Consider the following 12483-nt stretch of genomic DNA (forward strand, 5'->3'; position numbering starts at 1 on the left):
TTTTCACCTGTTTAACCCAAAAATCTATTGATCGACTCCAGACTGTCCAGAACTCAGTTGCCAGGCTTTTAACCAGAACAAAGAAATATGACCACATTGCTCCTATTTTAGCTTCATTACACTGGCTCCCAGTATGTTTTAGAATTGACTTTAAAATTCTATTGATCACTTTTAAAGCTCTTCATGGCCTCTTGCCTTGTTATATTTCTGACCTTTTAGTCCCATACGCACCAGCACGTACCTTGAGATCCTCAGGCAGAGGTCTCTTGTCTGTTCCAGAGTCTCGACTGAAAACTAAAGGGGACAGAGCGTTTGCTGTCAGGGCCCCGAGGCTCTGGAACAGCCTGCCCGAGGAAATCAGGTCGGCTGAGTCAGTGAACTCTTTTAAGTCCCTTCTTAAAACATACTTTTATAGGAGAGCCTTTCCCGATCTTATTTGACTTTATTTTATCCCTTTTATTTTATATTAATTTTTCATGCTCTTATCTTGTTTTTTTTTTGTATTATTCTTTACACTTGTTACAAAGTGCTTTAAGCACTTTGTAACTTGTTTTTGAAAAGTGCTCTACAAATAAGGATTATTATTATGATTATTATATTTGCAAGGCCAAATATAATAATATTTGCCATTATCATGTCATAGCATATCATTATCATATCATAAGCCATTTTTTAAAACTAGAAAGTAAAATGGATTTTGGCTGTCTAGCAATAAGCATCTTAGGCGGGGAAGCAATTTTAAAACTACTCTTACCCTGCATGACAATGACAATGATTATAAAATCCAAAACAGTTGGCTCTCAGTTTGGCCTTTATAGTATTTAATTTGCCAGAAATTTTACCAGTGTAACATAATATAAATCATTATGATAGATGTTGAAATCTAATATAGAAATGTTATCTTAAGGGGAAATAACATAAAATGTCAGCACAATATATCTTTTTGTTTTTTAAAACTAGTGGCTCTTTCTTATCTCTGTCCTCAGCTGGAATTCATATATTACCCACCATAACTCAATACACAATACACATTTATCATACTGTGAACTAATTATATGTTCCTGTCACTGTTAAATGTGAAATCTCCAATTTTGGTGTTACATAGTTTCTTTCTTGAACAAAAAGTTTGTGTTGTCCTTTATGAGTTAATTAAACTACAACCATTGATTGAAACAAGGCCAAAACCCAATATCTGACTTAAAAACTGGCTGGATGTTTTTCTTTCCATCATTAGTTGAGACATGAGGTTTTCACCCAGCATCACAATTATGCAACATGCCACAGCATCCACGCTGTGACTGACCAGTAGATAATATGGATTTACGCAGAGACAGAATGGCCTCAATTACCCTTTAGTCTGATCTGACGTGTGTGTGTGTGTGTGTGTGTGTGTGTGTGTGTGTGTTTGTGGTTTTTTTCTTGTTCTTTATTATTATTATTATTTTTTTTTTTTTACATTTTTCTGTGTTTGTGCAGGGACGTTTTTGTGGCCATTTGGTACCTTTAGGGGGCAAAATATAACAGAAAACATCATGTTTGCAATGTTTGTGATTTGTGAGTTGAAGTTTATTCTTCTTGGCATTCACTGTAAATCATTCTAAGGTCAGCTAAATGCCTAAAATGTAAACTCAGTCTAGGCTATAGCCTCGTTAGCAGCTCTGTGAGGCTATACATAGGCATAGTGGTGCTTTGAGCTGAATGCTAACACCAGCATGACAACATGCTTACAGTGACGTGCTGATGTTTCACTAGTAATATTTACCACGTTCACAATCTCAGTTAAGCCTTTTAGCGTGCTGAAATTACCTAATTAGCACTACACACAAAGTACAGCTGAGGCTGATAGGAATATTATTAGTTTTGCATTTATTTAGTAACTGACCAAAGTATTAGACAAATTGCAATTTTGACCTGATAAATGTGCTAGATGAGAAGTCAGTGGCTCACCAAAGTGATAACAGTTTATCCTGAGGCGGACTTCAATGTCTGTTAACGGCAATCCATCTAATAGTCATTTTAGTCAAAACCACATGCCAACCTCATGGCAGCACTAAAGGAAAAATCAGGGGATCACTAAAGACTTTAAGATTCATCCTTTGGTGACCATAAATGTCTGTCCAAACATTAATGGCAATCCATCTAATAGCTCTTGAGATATTTCAGTTTGGACCTAAAAGGTGGAGAAACTCACCCACATTGCTATACAGAGCCAGGCCACTACTATGTAAATATGAGTCTTTGTGTGTGTATTGAATTGTAATTTGTATGGACATTTGTATGTGTGTGTGTTTTATGTAGGAGCTGTTAGTGGAGCTCGGCTGGGCAAGTAAAACCAGAGGAAAGTTGGAGGAAGAGGAGGGAGGGAGCGCGCAGACAGAGAGAGGCAGCGGAGATGACTGTGATGATGAAGATGGCTGTGAAGCATCTGGTGAGGAGAACGGTGAGTCATGCACACACGCACACACACACATGCAGACAAGCTTACACACAAAAATAGAGAAACAAACATTAGCAAACATACACCCACTCATATATACACACAAATTGATGCACACTTGCAAGCTCATCTTGTGCTTGTGCAAATATAGGGTGTTCATACATAACACATCAGTGTGTGTGTGTGTGTGTGTGTGTGTGTGTGTGTGTGTGTATATATATATATATATATATATATATACACACACACACACATCATAAATAAAAGACAACACACGCACACACACACAGTTCATCAGCATGGTGGAGGTTTTAAAATGCTGTAGTCTCCACATATCTTGTGCCAGCAGGGAAATGCCCAGAGGGAGGGATAGCACTGAGAGATGGATTCAACTATGTTCCTCTCTCTCTCTCTCCCCCCTTCTTTTTCCATCTCTCTTTCTGATGGTCTCAGCAGTTTGTTTCCTCCTCGGCTGGGATAAAGGATGCACTAACAACCAGGTCACCCCAAAAGCAGAGATGCAAAAATAAACTGTAATTATTCATTTATTTCTTGACTTATGCATCATGCTTATTCGTATACATGTGTGTCACAGGGAGATCTGTGGACACCTATTAGCTTTGAGGCAATCGCACAGAGCAAATTTAGATAACATTTCCTATAATTTTAATTGTTAATGGGAAAATTTTGTTCTACATTGAGGTTATTAACCAAATGTAAGGTGTTGTGTCCTTGACATTAACATTTTAGTGTCCAGTGTTTCCTCTGCAGATCCACCTGCAATATGGGGATGATGTATCCAAAAAATAAGTGGGTTCTTTAATTGTACTACCCTTATCAATGTGAGAAGTCTATTTTAGAGCACTGTAAAGTCTTGGGTTGTTAAAATGTAAAATCCTCTGATGCTGGGGAAGAGGGAAAGGGCCTGTGATGTTGCTAAGTGAAATGGCTTCAACAAGTCAGTCAGCTGTTGACATTTGAATGGGGTAAATAAATGCAAAACATCTTTTTGAGTGGGCAGTTTTTAGGTGGAGTTTCCAAAAACTCCTCTGCTTTGTAGAGGTTTGTAAAATATGAGAGGAATTTGAATTTTAACCAATAAGCACTGAAGCACTTGGTTTCAAATATGAAGTATTTCAAAGTGAAAAGAGCACTTCAGCATTTTGTCAGAAATCATCTCCAACCAAAGGCCTGACGGACATACAGTCCTCAAAGGCAGCTCACATATCGCAGCTCTTACAGAAAGCTTTACTGTATGTGTCTATCTTTAGCTGAAAAAAAAGTTGATAAACCAGTCAACATACAGTACGAGAAAACCTGGTCACCTGTGGTGATGGACACCCAAGTGGTTTGTGACAGGAGTCTCTATGGTTGTATTGGTGATGGACAAGGTCAGTTATTCTATGGTCGTATAGGTGATGGACCAGGTCAGTTATTTTCAGGTCAAACCAATAACGTCATAATATTGTTTGTTGATGGTGTTTTATGTAGTTTTTACTGTATAGAATGGAACTTGTACTGGGATATAATAGAATAGGTTTTATTGTTGGAGGCGTTTTTGCTTCACAGGATTGATTGTCATAATTTACAAGACCAAGGCTCATTCTTCTGCATCATCTCCTTCTCAGAGGTCAGGTCACCCTTATGATCACAACATCCCAGTGATGTCATCGGGTGATGGGATCCCTGAGGGCAGGATGTAATAGGGTCAAAGGTCATCGTCACATTAATTATCTCTGCACTACCCTCATCATTACTGGAGTCATAAGTGCATATCCCAACAGTGACACAAAGCACGAGTGTAGCTTGTTCGTCCTTTATGACACTAAACTGTATGTCAGTGGTTCCCAACCCCTGGGCCATGGACTGGTACCCAGGGTTGGGGAGTAACAGATTACATGTAACAGCGTTACGTAATCAGGACACAAAAATAAAGTAACTGTATTCCGTATAAATAAAGACTTATTCAGATTATAGGTACATTTTGTAATAATGGGGATTACACATAGGGATTACTTTAAGCACAAAGTTTCCATTAAACGGAAAGCAGATTGCTATTTGCTAATTACGTGTTTCCTGTAAAAACACACAGCTAGTGAGGGGTTTGTCGCCGATATTGATTGCCAGTATAGCCAGTATAGCCAGTTGAATGTGGTTACGCCCCCTCCCATTCATGCAGACCCTGTGTGGGTCAGGAAATATTTTCTATCAAACATGATCCAGTTTGCGTAAAATCAGTGAATAGAGGTCGATTTAGATTTCATGGGAATGGGACATTTTATAATTGTATGTTTCTCTAATTGTATGTTTCTCTAAGTGTGTGAGTGACAACGCATCTTGTCTTTATTTGCATATTTGGTATTGAAATAACTAAAAGTAATCAGGTTACATTACTTTTATTTTCTGGTAGTTGCAGTAATCAGTAATTACATTACTGATTACAATTTTTAATAAGTAATTAGTAATTGGACCGGATTTCCGGAACGCCACCCTCTGGAGCGGAGCTTCAGGAATAAGGTGTTCTACTCCCGCTACTTCCTGGTCAGGAAGAAGACGGGCGGTGCGAGGCCCATCCTGGACCTGTCACTGTTCAACACGGCGATTATGGTGAGACCTTTTCGCATGTTAACAGTAAAACAGTTGATGGAGTGTGTGCGCCAGGGAGACTGGCTCTCTTCCATCGACCTGAATGACGTGTACTTTCATGTGTGTCATTCCCGGACACAGGAAGTTCTGCGGTTTTCATTCCAGGGCGCCCAGTACCAATAACCGCCCGACCTTCGGTTACTCCCTGGCCCCGCGCACTTTTTCCAAGTGTGTCGAGACGGCCTGGAGCCGCTGCGGCGGTCTGGCATCAGGGTCCTATTTTACCTGGACGACCTGCTGCTGCTGGCGCCGTCCCGGGACAAAGCGGTGGTGCAGACGGCCCAGCCTAGTCGCACACCTGTCTTACCTGGGCTTCATGGTGAACTGGAAGAAGAATGCTCCTCTCCCCTCCCAGAGACTCACCTACCTTGGCGTGGAACTGGACTCCTCTCTCCGGAGAGCGCGGATGCTCTGATGGAGCTGCTCCACCATATTGTCCCACAAGCGGCGGTGGCACCTCTGTCGGTCCTGAGGCTCCTGGGCCTGATGTCGGCGGCTCATGTGGTGGTTCCCCTGGGCCTTGTCCACATGAGGAGGCTGCAGCGGTGGTTCATCCACCTGCGTGTCGACCCGGTGAGACAGACGGCGCCGCATCTCCGTTCCCCTGTCTGTGGCCCTGGATCTGGCCAACTGGCGGGACCCCCTCTCTTTCTCTCAGTCGGGGTCCCCCTGGGCAGGGTCACGTCCCACATCTCGGTCTTCACAGACGCCTCCCTGAAGGGCTGGGGCGGGACCTGCCTCTCTCAGGTGGTGGGCAGTCTGTGGCAGGGCCGCAGGCCTCTCCATCTAAACGCACCAACAACAGGGCTGCAGCTGCCTACATGAACCGCCAGGGCCTGTTTGCCAACAAGGAGAACGCTCAGTGCGCCCTTTGGTTTTCACAGAGCCCGTAGGACACCCCCCCGCTGGGGGTGGACGCCTTCGCTCACCCACTTTGGCCTCCCCGGCTGCTGTATGCCTTCCCACCGGTGCGGCTGATCCCGCGCCTCCTGGATCGCCTGCAGTTTTCATCTTTGCCGGTGATTCTTGTGGCCCCGGAGCGCACCTCTCAGGCAGGGTGTACGATCAGGAGTTACCCGCTGCTCGACCAGCCTCTCTGGGTCTGGCCGCTGACAGGTGACGCCTGGAGGGATTAGATCTCTCCCGTGAGGTGGTTCGCACCATCCAAGAGTCGAGAGCCGCCTCCACTCAGTCCTCTTACTTCTCTAAGTGGTTGGCTTTCCAGCGCTGGGTCTGGACCAGGGGACGGATCCGGTCGCCTGTCCGCTGCCGGCGGTGCTTTCGTTCCTCCAGCTGCTCATGGACAGGGGCTGGCGTTCAGTACTGTTAAACCTACACTGCCACCTACACTGCCACCATTACCATTTCGTCCTGTCACGAGTGCTTCGGTTACAGGACTGTGCTCTCCCACCCCCTGGTGAAGCGCTTCCTTAGAGGGGTGCGAAGGCGCAGGCCAGTGACGCGACCTGTTGCCCCACAGTGGGATTTGGCGCTGGTTGTACGTGCGTTAACCCAAGCCCCGTATGAGCCTTTGGAGACGGCGGACCCGAGATTCCTTTCAGCTAAGATCGCCTTGCTCCTGGCTCTTACATCGGCCAAGAGGGTCAGCGGTCTGGCTGCCCTCTCAAAGAGGCTCCGTCGTGGCTCAGGATTCAGCGCGACTCAGTGTGACAGCAGCTTGGCTATCCTGCGCCCTAACCCGACGTTCATGCCTAAAAGCTTTACAAGCTCCTTTCGGTCGCGGGTCATCACCCTCTCTGGCTTTTTTCCTTCCCCCCATGGGTCGGCAGAGGACGCCACGTCCCACCTCCTCTGCCCGGTGCGAGCACTGTCCTGCTATGTGGCCTGGCGCCGTTCGCAGTGTCTGTTTGTGCACTACAGGGAGCAGTCCGAGGGACCTCCCGTTGGTGCAGCACCTGTCTCACTGGCTGTGCGATGCCATTTCCCAGGCTTACGTGTCTGCCGGGGAGTCTCCCCCGAATGGCATCAGAGCGCACTCCATGAGGGGCGTCTCCTCCTCAGTGGCATTGCACGGTGGGATGACAGTGGACGATATCTGCACAGCGGCCTGCTGGTCGTCCCCATGCTCTTTCGTCTGTTTCTACCTGTGGGATGTCTCCCGTCTCTCTCTGGCTCACTCAGTCAGTGAGTGTTTTGGCTGAGTGATCCTCCTTGTGAGTGTGCGGTGCGCCCTCTTCCACGGGACTGTGTGGGGGGGCGGCCGCTGCTTATGTGGCCCTGCCTTGTGCGCAGCTGATGTGGTTGCTGTCGTGACCCCACCTGCGTCTGTACAGCTGCGGGGTCCCCGACCCAGTTTCCCGACTTACGAATGGGTCGGCCCTTGACCTCCCATGCCGCGCCATCGGTCACCCGCCGACACCAATGCAGCGGTCAGCGGGTGACTGGGTGGCTCATTATGGCTCTGGGCAGGTGAGTTGTGCTTGGTGGTACCGTATGGGACAGTGAGGCGTTGACTCATCCTGGTTCGCCTCTAACCCAATAGCGATAGCCTTAGAGGGCGAAGCCTATACGAAATAGAACTGGGGTTACGTACTGTAACCGGGATTCTATGAGTATAAGCGCAGCCGTTTAAGTTGTAGGCCTCACTGGACCTTGGTTCTCAGTGCTGAAGAAAAGGCATTTGGGAGTGGGTGGGCGTAGACTAAAATTCTCAGTGCCGCGCAGGTGCGCAGAAGGGGTAAACCCACTAGCGATAGCCTTAGAGGGCTGCACCTATACTCATAGAATTCGGGTTACAGTACGTAACCCCCGTTCTCCTTGTTGAGCCTACACGATGATACTGTTTTAAAACTGAAGTAGATCATCAGTATGCAGGGTAACCAGTCCTCCATTAGTAACTCAGTCTGCATGTGGTGTGTGGAGTTCTGCTACAAGACCTTACCCGATGGGTCCTGACAAAGATTTGGGTTCCAAGCTCTTTGTTTCTTAAGGCTTTGCGCTCGGGTAAGTTTCAGGTTTACTTATTTTCAAATGTAATTTTAACAAGTAATATTAATAAATGTATCTCCTTCTCTTTTATTTCTCTCTACTGCAAAAATACAGCTTTTGGTTTGGGTTTTAAGTTGGTTCTGTTGGGTTGGTTGCAGGTTGTGTTTGATTTTTAATTTTAGGCCTGTGCAGAACCCTAATGGGGTTTGCCAACTGTTCCAACTACCAAACAACAAAAAAGCCTTGAGACAGTATGAGAGTTTCTTCAGAGCAGGTAGGAGAGATAAAAGCCCCAACGCATGTATCCTAAATTGTCTTAAATGTGCTCTGATGTAGTTATGTAAAGACTGCTATTGAAGTTCAGGGATTTGATGTAGCCGTGGGCTAGTGTCATCTTTGTATCAAAGTTATGACATTTACTAAAGTATCCAAAATAAGACCATTGAGTTAAATCAAAGAAGAACAAAGCTGTATTTAAGACTTATTCTTACGCTATAAACTTTTGGTGATAGTTCAACTTTTCTTCATTGAGAGAATTAAAAACCACAGTATTTCACTGCAAATGGTAAGCAATAATAATTTAAAATTTGATTTATTCACATAATTCAGTCAAGATTTAAAAAACAAAAACCTTTGTGCACATCAGGATTATTTTTAAAACATCACAACACATTCACCGTTAAAAGACCTCTAGTATGAATTGAAGACTCTGTTCATGACAAAATATAACACTTATGCCACCCAAATGTTTGTCTTCATATACTGCATCACCCCCTTATTTAACAGCTCTAAAAGTATGGCATTTGTTGGTACATTTGTTGTACCCTTTAGACTAACCTTGATGTGTCACATCTGTGGAAACTCCAGCTTCCCGCTGGGCCTGAAACTGGCACATGGGCTATTTACAGAGAAAATTGCTGGTTATGATTTACAGAGCTGGTGGCAGCATGTGGGGATTGTGTCTCTCAAGCCACAATGAATTCCTGGATAAAGAATCACAATAAGTGACAAAAGGGGATTTTCTGCAAGTCTCCTCACTTGATGGCATCTCTATGCATATAAACAAGCCTCACACGCACTGAAGCTGAAAGAGTGATGCAGTATCAACCAGACCACAGATGGTCATTTGTTTTTTAAAGTTATTTGTACTTTTTATGGCTGCACTGTACATTTTTTGTTGATAGATCTGCCACTAAATCAGCCTGTCCACGTTCCCTGACTCGCTCTCTCTTTTTAAATTCAGCCTACAAATCACTCCTCTAAATCTGAATCGCTGAAATGTGGAGCTTATTATTTCACAGGAAAGGAAGAGCATAAAAATAAACCTGTGCTTTCGTGAGAGTGAAAATGTTTGCGAATGTGTGGATGTGTATGCACACATTCATGCGTATGGCCTCTTGTTTGTGCCCAGTATATGCTTTAAATGTCAGATTTAAGTGTGTTTGTGTGTATGCAGGCGGTGCATCTGTTGCTGCAATGTCTTTGTGTGTAATCCAGTATGTTTTATGGATGGGCCTGTCTGACTGGCTGAAACGAATCAAGTAGCGTGCTGCTTCTTGACATATAATGTCTTTCTCAATATCAACCCGTTGTTATCTTTAATACACGATTGAGCTGAAGTTCTCTCTCGCTTTATCTCTGGGCTGCAGGGATGAAGAAAATATTTTACTATCCTGTAATTAATTCTTATGACATTTGGGCTTTGTTCAATACTGAAAAGGGTCAAGAGAGGTGGAGGTGGGTGTCAGGCGATATCAGCCAGGAGCTGAAATCAAACCTCAAAACGTCAACATCTCAATGCCAAGCCTTTGTTTTATTTATGTGGGCCATTTAACAGTGAGATGTTATTTTAGTCATGCTGGGACAGTTTACAGCCTTTTATTGTTTGATTTAAGTCCATTTTAAGTTGATCTCAGCCAGGGAGGGAGACTCACTTGGCAAACATTATTCACAGATCAAAAGCCAGGAAAAAATGCAGGCGCCTCGACATATGAGCAGTTAAAAGCAGAGAGCTTAAGTTAGCATTATTTGTGCCATGTAATAAGGAAGAGACGGTGAAGTCGAGCCTGAAAAGCAGATACTGTCGTTTTCTTCTCTTACATTGTAGTCATTTGTTGTTTTGAAAATTGTTGTTATACTTACGGTTAGGTATAAAAGGTATATTTTATTCAAAATGCTCGGAGGTCTGAATTGCTGTCAGCATTCAAATACACCTTTCATACTTTACCAGCTGTTAATTATTATTATCTATTTTAACATGATGACATAATAATCACACAAATGCATCTCACAGATGCCATTAAATGTACAATGTCTATAAGACTTTGCCAGAATTTTTGTTTAAAACAATAGAAAAATTAACTTACATTATCAACAGAATATTAGTACAACTAACAGTTTTGACATCATGTCAAAGATTCAACTAATACGGCCTCTAAGTTAGCTGCACAGCTAACTGACCAACAACGGATTTAGCCGAAGTTATGACCTGATATGCTAAATGTTTTCTGTTGCTATTCTTTCTTCCTTCAGTCACTTATCTTCCTCGTCTCTTGAATTCACCGAGATTAAACAGATTGATTTTTTCTTCAGATTTGCCTAATCCCTTCTTCAACTGCTCCTTCTCCGATCTCTCTGTCTCCCTAGACAGATACAGGTCCTATAATGTCAATAATGTAAATGTAATCACAGCATAAATTTTTTTCTCTTCTCTTCCATGTAACAAAGGAAATGCTGTGTCAACATAATTGCTTTGCTTTAAACTGTGATGTGGTGGTGGATGCAGAGGTGGGGATACTATGTCCTCCAGGTATCCATGAGTCACATTACAACCACTATGTCAAAATAGTCTGGAATGCACCTATTCTTTTCCATTAAGAAAGCTTAACTTAAAGGGGCATTATGTAGTTTTCAGCGGCCACTAGCGGTACGGTTCTGAGATTGCAACCAGGTGTGTGCTCATACACGTGCTCGCTTGAACTCATGAGCGAGCATAATCCGAAACACAACCAGTTTCATACTGAAATACCACAATAAACGCAGGAACACCAGCATGCAGGCTGTGACTTTTCACTCAGACATGTTCAGACTCTGTTACTTCAACGTTCCTGTCTCAGAGGCAGATCAACACCAGCGCCATACCTTTCATTCAGTGCAACGAGCCGCATATCTGCTCAATACTCCCGAAAAAGGCAGAGTGACAGCGGCTATCTGACAGTTGTTGCATGGTTTTATGTTATGTGGGTCACGTTAGTTACAGCGACTGAGGTGGAGAGGTAGACTGTATATAAAAACCACAATAAACATAAACTGAATCTTACGAAGCAAACAGCAGCAGGTCCGAGCTACTGTAGCGTTAGCTGGCTGCTCCTGGCTGCATCACTAACGTTATAGACTAACGTTAGTAAACAAATCACTCCACATTTGCTTTTTACCGTTACATCCTTTCTTGCAGGCTAAATCAACAGTGGTACACAGGATAGTAACACAGGTGGCGTTAGTTGGTGTAATGTGGAAAGCTAACGTTATATATCTTTGCACCAGATAACATTAGCAACTGCTCGGCATTACCCTGCGACCTAACGTGACTTTCTCTGTGTTTCTCCAGCTTTACTAATGCTCACTTGGTTCTTACTCAACATCATCTGAACCTGTTGTTTTGTATCCTTACGTGGAGCCTGTGTTTTGCTGTGAGCTGGTTGTTTAAGGGTGTTAGTGGACTGCATGTCGTTAGCTGCTGTGTTGTTGCTGTAGTCTGAGAAAGGCTCAGGAGCGCGCACAGGGCTGAATCTGTGAGTCTGCTGAGTCCTCACATTCAAAGCAGAATAGTAGCTGATGCAAGCAACGGAGAAAACAGGTGTGTGCTTCATTTCTAAGTGAGTTTTGAGCCCATTGACAATAAGGCAATGAAAATGTTATTAATTTCATTAAAAAACTTACATATAGTCCCTTTAACTGTAACACATCAGTTTGAAGCTTTTTAAAATGTTCCCACCATGACTAAATGTCTTACAGATTCATGTCCTAAAAAAACGATAAACCCCGTTCAGCAAATAAAAACATGTATAAACAAATTTTAAGCGGGTTTGTCTTTCACTTCATACTTAAAGGTTCAGTGTGTATTATTTCTGAGGATTCATTGACAGAAATGCAATATAAGATCCATAACTATGTTTTCAGTTTCAGTAAGGAGACCTTACATAATGAACCGTTATGTTTTTATTACTTTAGAATGAGCCATTTCTATCTACATAACCGCGGGTCCTTTTACATGGAGATCGCCATTTTTCTACATTAGCCAAAAATGGACACACGGCTGTACAGAGAAAAATTTGCCGCTTACGTTTGTGAGACAATGAGCTGATCAGTATTACTGCCAATAAAACAGTAGCCTACAGCATGGAAGCTCAGATCACCCAGCTAAACTTTTACTGCCCTGGTAGAAAAAATAT

General features: G+C 43.5%; 1 protein-coding gene across 3 annotated transcripts in view; it reads left to right on the forward strand.

Moving 5' to 3' along the window:
* LOC123971728 (glypican-5-like) overlaps positions 1-12483 on the forward strand; it is a 58893-nt gene that overhangs the window by 32156 nt on the left and 14254 nt on the right. For 2 of the 3 annotated variants that reach the window (XR_006825267.1, XM_046050734.1), the window contains exon 9: positions 2299-2440. Coding sequence is in view for 2 of the 3 variants with exons in the window: in XM_046050734.1 (XP_045906690.1) it covers positions 2299-2440 (142 nt within the window). In the remaining variant the exon portion in view is untranslated. Of the gene's footprint in view, positions 1-2298; positions 2441-2893; positions 2971-12483 lie in introns of all 3 variants that reach the window. The other variant, XM_046050735.1, reaches the window with a different exon arrangement.

This window comes from Micropterus dolomieu, linkage group LG05 (assembly GCF_021292245.1).
Source record: "Micropterus dolomieu isolate WLL.071019.BEF.003 ecotype Adirondacks linkage group LG05, ASM2129224v1, whole genome shotgun sequence".
NCBI classification, from domain to species: domain Eukaryota; kingdom Metazoa; phylum Chordata; class Actinopteri; order Centrarchiformes; family Centrarchidae; genus Micropterus; species Micropterus dolomieu.